General features: G+C 52.7%; 1 protein-coding gene across 3 annotated transcripts in view; it reads right to left on the reverse strand.

Moving 5' to 3' along the window:
* Positions 1-17,232, reverse strand: part of Lhpp (phospholysine phosphohistidine inorganic pyrophosphate phosphatase) — a 99,184-nt gene that overhangs the window by 13,288 nt on the left and 68,664 nt on the right. Inside the window, exon 7 of one of the 3 annotated variants that reach the window (XM_052762342.1) lies at positions 6,397-11,741. The exons of the other annotated variants lie outside the window; for them this stretch is intronic. Within the exon in view, the coding sequence (XP_052618302.1) occupies positions 11,573-11,741 (169 nt within the window). The 3' untranslated portion in view covers positions 6,397-11,572. Of the gene's footprint in view, positions 1-6,396; positions 11,742-17,232 lie in introns of those variants that run through there. 3 annotated transcript variants of the gene reach the window in all.

The following is a 17,232-nucleotide window of genomic DNA, read 5'->3' on the forward strand; positions in this document are numbered from 1 at the left end:
CTGGGAAGCCAGCCTGCCTGAGGTGGTGTGCCCCACACTGGGCCAATTGTGTCCATGGGGGACCCCGTCCAAGCTGCCTGGGCTCCTGGCGGGCTGCCTGGACGGCTCCTGGACAGAATCTTGTTTTCTCCAGTTTTCAGCCCTGACCAGGAGGCTGAGCTGCTCTGAGGAGCGTTTACTCAACGCAGCTTTGCCCCTCAAAGGCCTGCCTGCCATCCCACTGTGCCTAGGAAGCCAGAGGCCAGGCCAAAGGAGGCTGAGATCTCCTCCCGTCACCCGCTGCTTGCCGTGAGTGGATGGCGGTGGCAGCAGGACTCTGTGACCCTCAGAAGGGTGCCGGGGTGCCGGCGTGGGAGGAAGACTGCACGAGGAGTCTAGGTTGAGCTTTTTCCTGAGTTTGGGCGAGGCCCCAGAGATCAGCTTCCGCTTACCCCCCTCTGCAGCTCCCCTCCATGGGTCTCACAAGGGAAGCCCCTCATTAGCTTTCAGTTTGGTGTATTGGGCATCAGCTCTGCTGAGCTACGAGGATGGGCAAGGCTTGTTGGGGGCTGGGTGGCAAGGGGAATGGGACACCTTTGTTAGGGTGACTTGGGGGTGATCACTGGGAAGCAGGCCCAGGGGCACCTCCCGTTCTAGCCCTTCCTAGGTGAGGAATGGTTGCACCCTCTCTCATCCACTCTGGGCCCGCTCTGTGTCAGTCAGGCCCTGAGCACACTAGTCTCTGAGGCTTTCTGCTGTGGGGTTAACATCCCACAGGGCTTGTTTCCGCTCCCTGCCCACTCGACTTCCTGACTCATTTAATTTGCTTATTCTCCTCTATAAATGTGTTTGTCTCGGGTGGAGGTGGAGGTGGGGGGAGCACACACCTGGGGTTGTCTTAAATTGTCCCTAAATGAAGTTCCTCAGAGGGGAGGAAACCTTAGTGTCTAATTGCCTCCAGGGACTCTGGGGAAGGGCTGTTAGCCCAAGATCAGAGGTGGGTGGAAAGAGCTGGTTTAGGTGTTCGGTCGAACTCCCGTGGACGCAGAAAAAAAATTCATGCCAGTATCAAAGTGGGAGGCAGCTGACCAGGGTGAGAAGGGAAGCCACAGCTGAGTGGAGAGTCTCGAGTCAATGGCGGAGGTGGCACCCGAAGAAACTGTAAACCTATCAAACTAGCTGTTGCTGGAGAGGTCACAGACCTAGAAGAGAACCTACTTCTGCCATTGTCTTAAACCTGTGTACTTCTTGAATGTATTCTAAATGCTCATCCTTCTGCCCGCAGGGAACTGTAGCTCTCACCCCTCATCAAGGAAGCTTCCTTTTGCAGCAGATGGAGACAATTACAGAGAGCCACCAGGGTCAAAATGCAGAGACTAGGCGACCATTGCGTGCCCAGACTCAACTGATACATCTCAGTGCAGCCTCTATACCTGAGACTCAGGGAACATCACGGAAAAGTGGGCGGAAAGACTGTAAGAGCCGGAGGACCAGAACATCTACTGCTAGATAGTGTCTTCTAGAGATGACAGCGAAGCTGTACCCACGAAGTCTCAACAATACAGTTACCTACACAGGACCTGCATAATGACAGCACCAGTTGACTGGTGAGGGAAGTTTCACAAGGCCCTGTCCCTAGATGAAGAGTTACAGGCAATCAATGGTTCAGAAAAGAAGGATCAGTCGTCCCCCCTCCCCCGCCGGGATGAGCCCCCCTGATGGGCTATCCAATCCCAAGTGGTCAGCCCTAAACACATACAGAAGAGCAACACTAAGTGACCAGTAGGCTGTGTGTGAATGTAACAATAATAACTATAGAAAAAGAGGTCATGAGTTTGAAAAGGAAAGGGAGATCGCGGGAGGAAATGGAGGAGGGAAGGGGTGGAAATGATGTAAATATGGTACTCATGTATGAAATTCCTTCCCCCAAATTTAAATAAGAGAAAGTAGAAGGCTGCAGAGACAGCCCACTGAGTAAAAATTGCTTGCTGTGCAAGCACAGCCTGAGTTTGAATCCCTAGGACCCGTGAGAAAATGCAGGGCATGGCTGCGCTCCACTGTTGGAGGGTGGGGACAGGCAGATCCTAGCCAAACAGCATGTTTCAGGTTCAGTGAGAGACCCGTCTCAATGGAATAAGGTGGGAACTGATGGGGGATCCTCTGGCCTGTGCACGCCCATTCACAAACACACATACACATGAAGGAAGAAAGGGAGGGAGGGAGGAAGGTATGGGAGGGAGGGAGGGGGAGAGAGAGGTGGGGGAGGAGAGAGAGAGAGAGAGAGAGAGAGAGAGAGAGAGAGAGAGAGAGAGAGAGAGAGAGAGAAGAGGGAAAGAAACCAAGAGAAGATGAACCCAGAGCAGGTGGAGGCAGGAACCGGAAAGGTGCCCACACCGCACCAGCGGCTCCTGCGTCTTGAGCAAGTCCTTCTCCTCTCTGTAACCCACAGTCCACAGACCAGATAGCTTCCTGTGCTGTTTAGAGCCTGGAGCTTACAGAAGAGCCCGGAGACAGCACGGACAGGAGGGACAGCTGGAGCAGAAGCCATGCCCTCTGGGTCTCTCCCCCTGGGGGGTGATTAATAGAGTCTCCAGCTTATACTAGCAAATGAGCTCCAGCTTTGCAGCACCTACAGAGACCTCACCATGCAGGAGGTTGGGCCTTAACTTTTCAATTATTCTTACAAAACACTCAAGATGTATTTATGGGTCCCCCCGGTAAGTGTCATGCATGCCAACATTTCAATTCTCTCTTGGACCCCAACTGCCCATGTTGACACACCCGGACCCCCAAGCAGCACTTAGGTACCCTCTATTCTGCAAACTCCTCCCCAATTACTTGGGAGGACTACTCTGCCTCTGGCGATGCCCTCTACACAGAGACTCGGAAACAAGATTTCCTGGGTTTGGGGCTGGTGGAAAAATCTTAGAGAAAACAAACAAAAAAACGATGACCTCAGATCTTTTCTGTCTAGGGCAAGGAGCCTACTTCCTGCAAGGAGGCCAGAGGCTGTCTACCTAGTCAGGCAAGGCTGGGAATGCACCCTGCCCCTCTATTAGCTGGCTGTGTGACGCTCTTTGCCTTTCGGAAAAGGACACATGTTCTGGAAGGGTCATACCTTCTCTCAGATACAGAGCCTGACGTGACAGCGCTGGGCATGGGACCTCCTACTGTCTCTTCACATAGTGTCCAGTCCACTGTGGGGCTGGGGGATAGATGAATGTCTGGTGTCCTGAAGCTACTGCCTTGGGGACATGAGTTTAGCCCGTGCACAGAGGCAGGTAGGTATTGGTGGTGGTGGTGGTGGTGGTGGTGGGGCTATGGATGTTTCAAGCAAGGAAGCCAAGTCCCCTAATGGGGCTGCAGAGTAGTTGTCTCTGGGCTGACTGGAGTCACTCACCATGACCAACACCAAAATTAGACCTTGGCTGGGAATTCTGGATTGGCAGAGTTCTTGTGTCTGGGTTAGGAGAAAGCCTCCCCTGACCATGCCCTTCATATACCCATCTCCAAAAGACTTATGGCCACATTCAGAAGGCAGCATGGCACTGTCTCCAAACCATTGGGCAGGGTGGGCATACTCATGCATGGATGTGTTGTTAACAGAGCTAGGCATATTCATGCATGGATGTGTTGTTAACAGAGCTAGGCTTCTACATCACGGGCAATAAAGACATCGAGCTGCAGCACAGCCCACAAGGTCCTGGGGCTTTCCCATGGATGTGTGGGGAGGATAGCTTCCTCCACAGGCCCCAGACAAAGCCAAGTGTTTGTTCTGCACCCCAACCCCAAAACGCACCACATCTTCCTGCTGCTGGTGGATGGGGAAGGGGCAGTAGGGGACGGACGAGAGAGGGAGAGAGACAGAGTGTAAATGAATGAATGCTGTTAACATTACTCTTTGGAAAGAATGACAGATTCAAAACCCGCAATGCCGGTCAACTGCACCTCTATTTTTCTAAGCAGGGGAGGTGGGGGGCGGGCATAGAAAACTTTCCTGAAAGGACTTGGCCTTGAAGTATGAAGTCAAACAACTGGAATTGGCAGGCAGACAGCTCTGGATTCCACCAGCCTGAAGAACTGTGGCCCAGTGGCAGGTCAGGCTGAGGCACAATGTAGCTATTCATAGCCCAGCGGGGCAGGGGCCTTCAAGTGTGAGAGGCCATGGCACCAGGGACCCCAGAGGTCTGACCCAGAGCCAACGGTAGCTCTGCGGCTGTGGGTATCCCCACAGAGGCCAATGGGACAGTTTGAGGGCAAACAGGACAAAGTCCTGCTCTAGCAAACACATCAAGGAGACACCTGAGAACAGAGATTTAGGCCATCCATCCATCATGGCAGTCGAGCTGGATGGGGCTCCAGTGCCATGACCTCCCTAAGCTTGCAGGGCTCCTCTGTGCTCTCCCTCATGAACACAGCCCTACCTTCCCCTGTGGACCTGCCATGGGCTTCCTGTGGTCACAGCCACGTCACCTTGTGAAAGTCAAGTTTACACTGATGCTTCGACTCCAGCCCACAGCCGAAGCTTCTGTGCATAGAAGAGACAAGAAGCTGGCACTTGGGATGCATGCTGGAAGAGGGACAGAAGTCCCATCTGTTTTGTGGTAAATGACCTCCACTAACAGGCGCCATCTTCAATCTCTGAGCTGTTGGATGCAGAAGGATCTGTGCTTCTACATGGAGTGTCTGCCTCATGGCGGCAGGAACAAGGTTTGAGAGGGTCTGGCCAGAGCTGTTCAGCACACGAGTCTCTAAGGGTGACAAGCCTGTTCTCTCACTGTTCCTGAAAGGGCACCATGAGATCACGGCAGGGCCCTCCTCAGTTGTTCTGCAGCGCAATTTATGTCCAGCCCACGCTTCTAAATAAGCGACACAGCTGGTCAGGAGGGGGACATCCAGGTTTCCTAACCACTCGGCGCTCTTCCTTCCTCGGCCTAGGACGCAGAGTGGTGGCGTCGGTTGGGGGATGGGCAGCGCGCTGCCCACGAGCTTCTCACTCTACTCGGGATCAGCGAGGAAGCCGACAAGGTGACCTCAGGGCGGGACTCATCATCTCTCAGAAGGCAGCCTTAGGGACCTGTGTCCGAGGCTGCAGCCGCAGCTGTCCCTACAGAGCTAGGTCCTCACATACAGGCCTGTTTGTGTGAAGAGTTGTAGACGTATCTGTCTAAAGGCACAGGAAGCTTCTCCACAGAGGAAGGCTTATTGTCCTCTGGCCTTTGCAGACACTGCCAAGGTGCTGACAGGGGGCCCCTCCTGACCCCTCTAGGTTCAGGCTAGAGGAATGCCAGTTGGCACGCATGCTCTCTGAGTGCCAACTGTAATGGGCTGTGGCTAGAGCTGGGTCACTGGTACTTTGCAGATACCCAGTACTCAGATGCAATACTGAGTGGAGTTCCAGGCCGTGTCCCGTGGTGGTACTGGGGCTTTTCTGCTCCTTATTGGTTTATGCAGCCCATTCGGGGCTCCCTTCCGTACTCATGCTTACTCTGTGTTTTGCAGAGACTGGATGCAACAGTCTCCTCTCTGAGTGGCACCTGTGCATCTAACCCCAGGCCTGCAGCAGCACAGCAAGCCCCACCCACCTGGAGATGCAATTAGCTGATGCAGCTTTTTTTGTTAGTTTGGCTTTTGTTTTTGAGACAGGCTGGCCTGGAACTCCTGACCTTCTGTTTCAGCCTCCTAAACTGCTGGAATTACAGACAGCGACCATTACTCCAAGCTACTGTCCCCTCTGCCCCTCAATGGCTGACATTAAAGTTGTGTGCCACCACACCTAACCTACTGTCTCCGTTCTTGAAGCTATTTTCAACCCAGAAAACCATTAGACCTCGCTAGCGCCCACGTCAAGTGGGTCACACACAATGGTACCAGTCAGCAAGGGCCAACTGCGTGTGTCTCTCCCCAGTTCCACATTTGGTGACAGGATGACCCGGTGCTGCAGCTGGAAAGCAGGGCAGAGAGGCACCAACACCTCAGGAAGCAGCAGGATGACAGCTTAGCTCCCCTCCCCAAGCCCAGAACTGGCTGATACACTTCAGGCACGGCGCCGCTTTCATCTGATAGCCCCCGACTTCCTCTTAGTGGTTACGAAGTCTCCACATGACAGTGACTTATACGTGCTCACATGTAAATGTGCCTGTGCCCACAGAGGCAGAGAAAGCCAACACCCGAGACAATAATAAAATAATATGACTTGATCCAGGGAAGGCCTCTTCGAGTGGGCAAACCTTTTAAACTAAATGATTAATTAATTCATTTCCTTTTTGAGACAGGGTCTCACTTGGTAGTGCAGGCTGGCTACTGAGAACTGGGATTCCAGGTGTGATCCACTATGCCCAGGTTTGCAAACTTTTAATTTATGAAAAATTTTGAGCCATTAAAATCTGCCGGCACACTGCGCCTACCACATCTGCAGGCTTCTGCAGACCTTCCCCCTGCCTGCCGGGGGTGGGGGCTGCCCTTCCCCTGCAAGACTACAATCTCATCCTCTCCACAAACACAAGTTAAAGTGCTGCTGCTGCTAGATCCCATGTCGCCAGGCAAACGCTATCCCTGAGACAGCACTCTGTCCTCAGGTCCAGCAGGGCCATTTTATGTTCTCTCCCCATGAATCTAGGAGGCCCTTGAGGGTGGCTCATCTCTTATTTGGAACTGACCATGACTCACATCTGATGAAGTCTTGGGATAAGGCCCATTTGTTTTCCTTAATTCTGCCCCCACGCCAGGAAGGAGGACCCCAGGATCACTTCCGGTCTCTGTCCACTTACTCCACCAGGGAGGATTGGCTTATCTCACAGATGTCCCCTCCTTCTCTATGCGTCACCTACACAGAAAAGCAGCAGCCCCACGTGTAGGAGGGGCAGGGACCTGTGTGACTAATTTGCTACCTTAGCCATGAGTAATATGGCTCAGGGGGTAAATAAAGGCTTGTCACAAAGCCCGGCAACCAGAGTTTGATCCCTAGGACTCACATGACAAAGGAGAACCCACTCCTGCAAGTTTGTCCTCTCACCGCCACATGTACACTGGCACCCGTGGACCCCCTCCCCCAAACCAATGAATAGACTTCAAAATTATTCTGTCTCTTTTAAAAAGAAACACATCAAACAGAGATCCAAGTCCATGTATAACCGCATCAAAAATGGTAAAATAGGGGCCGGAGAGAGAGCTCAGTGAGTAAGAGCACTTGAACCCCCAGCACCCACATTAAAAGCTAGATGTAGCTGTGCACCCCTGTGACCTCGGTGCTGTGGGGGTGGAGAAAGGACTCAGTGGGACTTCTTGGATGCCAGCATAGCTCCAGGTTCAGTGAGAGCCCTTGTCTCAGAGGAATAGGGTGGAGAGTGGAGGTGCAGGGCACCTGATGTCCTTCTCGGGCGTCTGCCCTTGCACACACAGTCATGTGTACACACACACACACACACACACACACACACACACACACACATGAAAAATTTAAAAATAGCAAGATAGCACATGGAGGGGCGCCATCTTGAAAGCAGAGAACAAGCCTCAGGAGAATCTGGCAGCACTGATACTGGATTTACCTGCCTCCAGAACCGAGGAGACTTCTTTCTCTCCTTTATAAACAGTTCAGTCTTGGGTGTTTTGTGACGGCAACTCAGTCCGTGACATCCCCCAACTTAAGCTACAGACTCAACACAATCCCAGCTGAACTCACAGAAACCGACAACTTGATTCTAAAATTCACACAAAATTGCAAAGGCCCCAAACCAGACGCAAAATTGGGAAAAAAAAAAACAAAGTGGGAAGACTCATGCTCACCAACCTCAAAACTAACCACAAAGCCATAGCGACTGTGCAGTGCTGTGCTGTCCTGGTACAGACAAACCATTACATAAGGCCAACTGACTTATCACCATTATTGTGTATGCGCGTGCACGTGCACAATGCAACAACTCTGCTCACGATATAGCATAGTTTTTTTTAGATTTCTTTTTCTTTTGTGGTATGTCTTTATTATATACATGAAATGTGTAATGAGACAGAATGAAAGCTTGGAGTCCACCCACATGTCTATCCCTGGGAGGCTGGAACTGTGGGGCAGTAGTATGTTGAAATACGACGATGTCGCTTTGGCCTCTTTCCTGGCTGTGCTGAAATGCTGATTTCAAGGTGTGCCAGGCCTAGGGATGAATAGGTGCTATGTGCGGTCTTCCCCGCTTGGCGCCGTGTGAATACAACTGAGGGCGACTGGCTGGTGCTCAGGGAGGGCAGTACTGCGTTTCCCTCCCCAGAAGCTGACTGTGCAGGAGTGACTCACATTTGCCAGAGCTGGGGTAGCAGGAGAAGAGGGTAGTAGACAAGCTCCCTGGCGTGACAGGATGGGGTGGGGAGGGTAGGAGAGATAACAGGGTCAGTCTTGCCCATCCCCTTGCCTACCCTACTGTAGGAGACCCTTCTGCTGACACTGTCAGTGACCAGAACAGCCCTGGGGGCAGGGTGGGGGGAAGGTCCCTTGGGCACATTAACTTCAAGTGTCCAGTATTTCCCATTGATTACCCACAGAAGCCTCTGCCTGAGTGACCCCTCTCCTGGGAGCCTTCTTGGTCCACATGCCACACCTCTGGCATCCTGAGGATGACAATACCAGCATGGTGGCAGTACCTAGTGGTGCTAACATTCTTCAAGCCCACAACCGAAGTGCAGTGCCCCAGTTAGTGCTGCTGGGCACCAGGCCACACAGGCGCGGCTCCGGCCTCATTAGGGAAAGCTTCTCTTCTAAGCAGATCCTTCTGGTCTGTTCCACCAGGTTCCTGGGACACAAGTCACAGATCACACAAGTGGGGTGGGGTAGACTTAGGTCTGTCTTTCCCGATGGCTCTGCTGTCCTGCAGCTTCCTCAGTCCCCAGGGCCCTTCCCATCAGAGCGGCCTGACTGTGAATCCTGGTAACCATCTAGGGCCTGCAGAAACCCTGCCCATGGTTGGGTTCCCGTGCCTTGCACAGTGCCCAGCACCTGAGGCATTCCTCAACCATGCTGAATAATGCCTTGAGTTCTGCTCATCTGTCAGGTGGGGGCTCTGCTCACCTGTCAGGTGGGGCTTACAGCACCACCCCCAAGAGGTTCCTAGGATGTTTTCTGATGTCCCTGGGGCCTGGGTGGGTAGAGGTGGTAGCCTCTGACTGAGGCCAGGAGGTCAGTGGAACCTGGAAGCCTGGCTGAAAGGAGGAAGAGTAACTTGGGCATGGGCTGGCCTCCTGCCTCAAGGCTTAGAGGCCAAGTTCTGAGCAGAGGCCACTCTGGTGAGGCCTCTGGGCTTCCACTGGGCACCGGCCATCTTCTGGCCTCCAGGAGGGGTCTGGGGGACTGCGGAAAAAGCAGAAGGGTAAGAGCCATGTAGCCTATTCCTGGAGTCCTGATGACATCTGTCATCCCTCACCAGGGCATCCAGGGATTCTCCATTTGTCAGGCTGTGACTGAGAAGGCCTGGGCCCATTTTAGGGAGCCCAGCACCTGGGGCCAATCACCACACACAGAATAATAAGTACAGCGGTGGTGTGGGAGGGAGCAGGGCAGTATCCTGGGAGAGGGAGAGACACCACCCTAAGGAAATGCCTTTCACTGAAGAGGAGGCAGGGAGCTGTATGTGGATATACACACATGTGGTTCGTCTTCATGTATATGCACCCACATGTGAGTAATGAGGTAAAACCTAGTCCCACTTGACCAGACAGTGATGGTGACGGTTACCGGTGACACGCCACCTGGTCTTTCTGCCTGCCTTGAGGCCTCAGAAGCCTAGGGGCCCTGGAATGACCTCTGGAGAGTGTCATGTGACCATTTATGAAGCTAATTACTATTTCCCTAGAACAATAAAATCTCAAGGTGGGTTCATTCCAGGAGATGTACAGAAAAGATTGGCTGGTGGACAGGGCTGATGGGTGGACTAGGGGTGGGAGGTGCTGCCTACGTCCAGCGGGCTGGGCTAGTTTTCATCCAGGGGACACAGTTTGAGGCTGCCCCCCGGATTGTGATGGTTGGGATCAAGAGACCCACCAGCCCATCCAGTTCTCCTGGCACAGCAAAGAGCCCCACCCCACTCTGTCCAGCAGCTATGGCTTCTCTGTGGACTCAAACTGGGGAGGGTAATGCTTCCCTCTGCCCAGGTACTAAATAAGGCAGTCAATGCCCAGCGGTTGGTACTCAGTAGACGTGATGTTTGGTTTCTTTATCTACAAGATGCAAAGCCTAGGCCTAGATCTGCTTAATCTTAGTCACCCTTACAGGGTGGACCACCCTGGGACTGACTAGCACACTGAGACTCGGCTGTGGTGGGTGTCCTGCACTCTGCCCGGGCACTAGCTGATGGGGTGGAGGCAGAAGTCCGGAAGGATGGGACAGAAAAGGAGCTGGGAAGACAGACTATCAATGACAGCCTCTTCCTCCTCCAGGGTAGATCCCACACTTGGATCCCCAAACCTTGGACCAGCTCCACTCTACCTCCAGGGTAGATCCCACACTTGGATCCCCAAACCTCGGACCAGCTCCACTCTACCTCCAGGGTAGAGCCCACACTTGGATCCCCAAACCTCGGACCAGCTCCACTCTACCTCCAGTCCTTTGCTTGTCCCCTGTCCAAGGAGGAAAGACTTTGGTGTGGGCAGGCACAGTGGGGACTCCGGAGGTCCCTGCGCCCCTGTAGGTCTGGGGTAGAATGTAGAAGCAGACCATGGGAGAGGCCTGAAGTGGGATTTAGGGAATTTAGGGGATCTGGGGGGTCTGGGCATAGACTACAGGAGAAGCCTGGGGTAGAATCTGGGGAACTTGGAGCAGATCATGTGGGAGGCCTGGGGTAGGGTTTGGTACCCGGGGGTGGGCTGAGGAGGTTGGACTCTCCTCCCCATGCGCCCCTCATCTCTCTGCTGCCTCACACCTCACACTGGCGCTTTATGCTCTGCCAGCTCCTAACATTTGTTTCTTTAACTTTCTGGAAAACCTATGTTTTCACTCCTGTTCTGCCAGATGCTTTTTTTTTTTTCTTTCATATGTATGCTTCATCAAGCACATGAAGTCATCCTTCTTAGCCAGCGACAGAACCCTGGGTGTGCAGTAGTTACGAAAACCAGACCTGAATGCTCTGGACAAGGTGAAAATGACCAGCCCGGCCAGGACCCACGCTTTCCTTTGGCATGCACTTTGGTTTCACAGATCAAATGACTGTGCAGAAGATTTGGCAGAGGGGCTTTGGGGACGGGAGAGGCAGCAGGCCACCTCAGTGTTCAGCATGGCAAGGCCACGGTCTCTGCTCAGTCCCAGCCTCTGTTGTCCACCATCTCACTAGGCCTGCTCACCCCCACATCCAGGCTGCACGCATGTGTGCGCCCTTCCACCCACCTGCCTTCCCTTTCACCTCGTTTCAGCTCTGCATGCCCGAGGCTAGCTGTTTCCCCAGCCTCAGGCTGGTTCTCCTGTCTCCAACCTCCCACCTCACCCTAGGAATGCTGGGATTACAGATGGGTGCATGCCACCTCTTTCTGTGAATTCTGGGGTCATCAAGCTTGTGAGGCAAGTGTTCTTAACCGCTGAGCCGTCTTCCCATCCTCGGCAGGTTCTTAGGTACGTATTTTACTCACTCATCCACATGCCCGGCACCTTGGGGGACCAGGGAGCTGAGGAATAGGACCTGAGTCTGAGACAGTAACAGAAGAGGGATAGAGATGGCTCCAAGTGACATGGGCGCAGTGTGCTCAAGGAGGCTGGGGTAGGGCGAGGGCTGAGGGAATAGATGAGACAGCTGTGGGCGAGAGAACAAACAGAAGAAGATTAAGTATGACTGGCTAAACTGAGCCCTGGCCAGAGGCTGTAGTATGGCCTGGGACCCACAGGAGCTGCCCTCCCCCATAAGAGGGAGGGCTACGGTATGAGGTACAGCAAATGACTGAGGGGCTGGGCAGTGGTGGTCCATGCCTTTGATCCCAGCACGTGGGAGGCAAAGGCAGGCAGAGCTCTGTGAGGTCAAGGTCAGCCTGGTCTACCAAGCGAGTTCCAGGACAGCCAGGGCTACACAGAGAAACCCTGTCTTGAAAATCCAAACAGACTGAGGGAACTGTCTAGAGCAGTGGTTCTCAACCTTCCTGATGCTGCGTCCCCTTAATACAGTTTCCCATGTTGTGGTGACCCCCCAAATATAAAGGGCATGTTAATCCCAACTGTTTCCCCACGTTCACACTGAAGGCCAGACCCACTGTTGAGTGTTTGGGTACCTGCTCTAGACATGTTGTGTTGGACCAAAATTGTGCATTATGGGAGATAACGCCCCTCCCCCAACTCCTCTCAAGTGTGGGACGCTGCCTGCCATCTCACAAGGCCCAAGTGTATCTGCTAGCATCCTTCACTGCAAACTTCCTGTTTCCCTCCACTTGTAATGGCTGGATCCTGGCCATGGGGCAGGTGTTTTGAAAGGTTACACGCATACTTCGTTGCTGTTTAAATCTCAGAGGACTCTGCGGCGGGTAAGGGGGATTGTCAAAGCTTCCTGGACTCAGGGTAGGGGCTAGCTGGAGACAGAAGTCACAGAAGCATAGCAGACAGAGGACAGTGGGCCCGGGCCAAGCAGCTGGGAGCCCGAGCTATGAGAGGCCAGATGGTGAGGGGAGGCTGAAGGTTGCTATGACGTGCTGGAGGGCAGCAGGTGGAATACGAAGCCCCTCTTGGGTCAAGATGGTACCCCTCCCCCAACTCCACGCCCTGCCCAGAGCCACCATGTGATCTTACCCTCCAGTTACTGTGCCATACATCCTCCCTAGCCCCATTCAGCTACTTCCTCCTCCAGGGCCATCCCAGATACCCAGTACAATGGGACCACTCCCCTCTCAGAGCCTGGCATACCTGTGTGGTTTATGAGTCTCTGTGAACTTGGTCTGATGTTCACAGCCCCCAAACCCAGCAAACTGTAAATAGGACAGGACACTTGGTGGAGATAAAGTCAGGCTGGATAGGAAGTGTGGGATTCAAGCAGCCTGGGCTGAGGGTCTCCCTCTGGGGCACAACCTCAGGCAGTGGATGAACCCTGTGCTTGTCTGGGGATCTGCTGTTGGCATGTTCCTGCTCCTGTGCCCAGCAAGCCTACCCCCCCCCCCCCCCCGATACTCCTGCTCGTCTGCCAAGGCTGCGTGCTGAGAGCCATGTGTCAAACACGACTTCCTGCTCTGTGTGGCATCAGATATTTGGCAGGCGGGTCTCATCTGCTTGCCCTTCCGGTTTCACACAAATGCACACAGACGACACACGCTATTGAGCGGAAGATGGGACACACACCACAGGGGCACCAGGACTGGGTCTCGGATCCCCTGAATGTGGTTGCCACTGTACTGGGTGCAGGGCCTGAGACAGGCATGACCACCAGTGACAGCTGCAGGGCAGTGTGGTAGCTTCATGGGGCCTGTGTACCTGGAGGCTGTGAGGACGGCTCTGTGTCTCCCAGGTATGGCATATAGACCAGAACCTGTAGGAGTCTCAGGCCGGGGAAGCCACTGTTTGAGGATGAGAAGAATCTCCTGGGTCAGGAATGGCTTGGGGAAATGCCAGTCTCGATGTCCAGTTCTACAGAATGGGGTTGTGGGAGCTGTGAGTGTAGCTCAGCTGATAGAGTACGTGCCCAGCATGCTCAAAGCCCTGGGTGCCACCCCCAGCACTGCATAAACCAGGAGTGGTGACACGCTCCTAGTACTTCAGAAGTCGGGAAGTGGAGGCAGGAAGATCAGAATTTCAAGGCCAGCCTGGGCTACATGAGACCCTGTCTCCAAAGAAGGGGAGAAGGGCTGTCCCGGTGACCTGGATCCCTGCATACTACTTTGGCTGGTGACAAGAGGCCAGTGAAGGTGGGAATGGCGTGATCCTTGCTCGCTCTGCGGAACGACACGGCCCTCCCTTTCTTGGAAGCAATAAGGGAAAGGGGTCAAGAACTGAACGGCACATCTGCCTCCAGCGGCCCAGCAATCCCACTTCAGGGAACTCGGTTCTGACAAATGATCAAAGCACACAAGAACGTTTGCAGTGAAGCCCAAGCCAAAGATGTCAGCTCCCTGGGTGGGACACATGTAGTAGGGCATGTGAGAGGTGAGCAGGCAATCAGGAAGAGGCGTGATGGGATTATTGTCTATTTAGGGAACCTTCTAGAAATCCAAAGTTACTGCTGGGTATAGTGGTACACGCTTTTAACTCCAGCACTTGGGATGCAGAGGCAGGTGGATCTCTGTGAGTTGAGACCAGCCTGGTCTATAGAGTGAGTTCCAAGACAGCCAGAGCTGCAGAGTCAGAACTTGTCTCAAAAAACAAACAAAAACCAAACAACGACAACAATAATAACGATAATGATAGAAAGTTATAAAGAGCATAGCCAGGCATGACAGAGCACATCTGTAATCCCAGCACTCAGGAGCTGGTTGTGGGAGGCTCACACAGCGTGGCTACCCAGTGACTGCTGCCTAGGAGGGAATGGGTTCCCAAATATACCACAAGAACATGACAAGGCCACTCTGTGAGCTATGTGCTCACTGATCTGTTAACATTTTCTCCCAATAGCTCCCTGAAAGAACATGCCTCCAGAGGGGCCATTTAGTCCAGGATACCAAAGGTTCACATTAGCCATGTTGTTTTGGGCTGGCTCACGAGAGGAAGTGGAATAGATGTCATTTTCCTTATATATTCTTGCTCATGTGCATGTGTGCGTGTATACAAGTGTGTATGTGTACACCAAAGGTTGATGCTTAATAAATTGTTCTTCCATCTGATTTTTTTTTTTGAGACAGAGTCTCTCACTGAACCTGGAGCTCACCAATTGGCAAGACTTGCTGGCAAGTCCCAGGGATCCTCCTGCCTCTGCCTCCCCAGAGCTGGGATCACAGGTCTGTGCTGCTGCTCTTGTCATTTTTTTTTTACTGGGGAATCCACACTCAGGTTCTCATGCTTACACAGAACACACTTTTCTGACCAAACCATCCCCCCAGCACCTCTCCCCAGATATTCTTATCCAGTCTTTAAAGATGGCTGCCCAAGTTGGTCCCAGTGACAATCCTAGCACTCAGGAAATGAAGGAAAAAGGCGAGCCAGTTAATGCATGACAGAACTTACAGAAGAACATTCCAGAACACCATTCCAAACAGGTCCATAAGTCTCTATCAGTATAATACTGAAAGAATAGAGGACTGCACAGTGATATCTGTGAGTGATCCTGGTCTCCATACCACAAGTGGGGAGAATCTACGAACTCACTGTAGTCTAGGAAGTTAGGCCTCTGTGGATACAGCTCAGATGAGAGAGAGAGAGCCCCCCAGCATGAATGGAACCTTGAGTACCACCCGCAGCACTACACAAACTCATCCCAGGACTGAGCAGGGAGAGGCAGGAGTATCCGGGTTTTGAGGCCATCCACCGATACAATGTAAGTTTGAGTCTAGCCTAGGCTACAGGAAACCTATCTCAAAAAGCAAAGAAAAACAACAAAAACAGAAACAAACAAATAGACCCCAAAGTACCAATAACACAGTGCTCCTTGTGGGGGAAGTATGGGATGTAGTTACCCCAAGGAGAAGCAGGGATCTTGAAAAAGCAGGCCACGTCCTGCTCTTTCATCTAGGGCCAGTTACAGGGTTGTGTTTTACTCTGTCAAGACACACCAACCAAGCTGGGCATGGTAACAAATGCCTTTGGTCCCAGCACTCAGGAGGCAGAGGCAGGTGGATCTCTGTGAGTTCGAGGCCAGCCTGGTCTATATAGTGAGTTCTAGGACAGTCAGGACTGTTACAGAGAGAAACCCTGCCTCAAAAAACAAAAACAAAAAAGATACACCAACCAGAGCCAGTTGTGGTGGCTTACATCTGCATACAGCGCTGAGGAGACTGAGGTTGGAGAATAGAGAGTTGGAAGCCAGTCAGGGCTACAGAGTGAGATCCTATCTGGAAGGAAGGCAAAAGGCAGACCGTACCCTCACGCTACTTGCTTTCCAGTAAAGATAATTTACAGAAGAAATGCAGCTACTTAACATGTGCGTCAGAGCCAGTCACAACCAACAGCTGTTTGTACGTGGGTGTGGGCATGTGAGCATTGTGTGCATGTGTGGACTTACATAAGTGCATGCCTAAATGTCTGCTTGTACACCATGTGGGCTCATGGGCACCTGTGTGGACACGTGATGGTGTGTGTGTGCGGAGAGTAACAATTCAGTTTAGCAGAGGTGATCGTAAGTGACAGCCAGCAATGTAAGAGGTCAACTGTCCCTTGTCAATAGTTCTGTCCGCTGTCAAACCCAGGTGTTGTTTTGTGGTCAGCTGGGGACCTTCCTGATCTACAATAGACCAGAAAGGTCATTTTCGCTGACACTCATTATGTACAAGCATTGTTCTATGCTGGGTGTTAGGCCAAGAACGAGGTCTGTATTTCCTGTTCTCTTCCTTATGCCCATCTATAAATGTAGGAGACCCAGGCCAGGAGGGGACAGCTGAAGGCTGAGCTGGGATTGGATGGCCCGGGTCCTTTGGCCAGTCTGAGACCCTTCAGCATTCCCTGGATTGAGCTGTCCCTCTTATTTAGCAATCCTTATCTTGGCTAGGCCCAGGCCTCTGGCTATAGGACAACCAAGAACCTCAGGGATCTTCAAGTCTTCTTTCGGAACAATCAAAACAAATACAATTGGCAATACAGAGACTGGGACAAGAGGCTGGGGTAGAGAGAAGATGAGCTACAGGGGCCCATCTGACACCCAGAGGTCAAGGTGCAAGTCCCAGCTTGGAGTTTTTAAGAGTCCTAGGGAAATGCCCTCGATCTGATCTGCACTGCTCTCAGCAGGAGCCTGGGACACAAGGCCAACAGAGAGCTCTGCCTGGGGCTGGGGGTTCCAGCCCCTGGCCAGTACCATCGGAAGGAGTGCTGAGGGGTTCCAGCCCCTGGCCAGTACCATCGGAAGGAGTGCTGAGGGGTTCCATCCCCTGGCCAGTACCATCGGAAGGAGTGCTGAGGGGATGCAGGCTCTGGCTGCCTACCTGGGTACTTCTCTAGACCTGTAGAGTGAAGAAATATGGCTCTGGCCTGGGAAATACACCGCTTCTCACGAGTGTGGGAAAAAACCATTGCAATATGGTTGAGATAAATTCTTTTTTTAAATTTATTTTATGTATGTGAGTGCTCTATCTGCCCTTACACCTTTGTGCCAGAAGAGGGCATCATATCTCACTAGAGATGGCTGTGAGTCACCATATGGTTGCTGGGAACAGAACTCAGGACCTCTG

Source organism: Peromyscus californicus, unplaced genomic scaffold (assembly GCF_007827085.1).
Source record: "Peromyscus californicus insignis strain IS unplaced genomic scaffold, ASM782708v3 Scaffold_4__1_contigs__length_199733344, whole genome shotgun sequence".
NCBI lineage: Eukaryota > Metazoa > Chordata > Mammalia > Rodentia > Cricetidae > Peromyscus > Peromyscus californicus.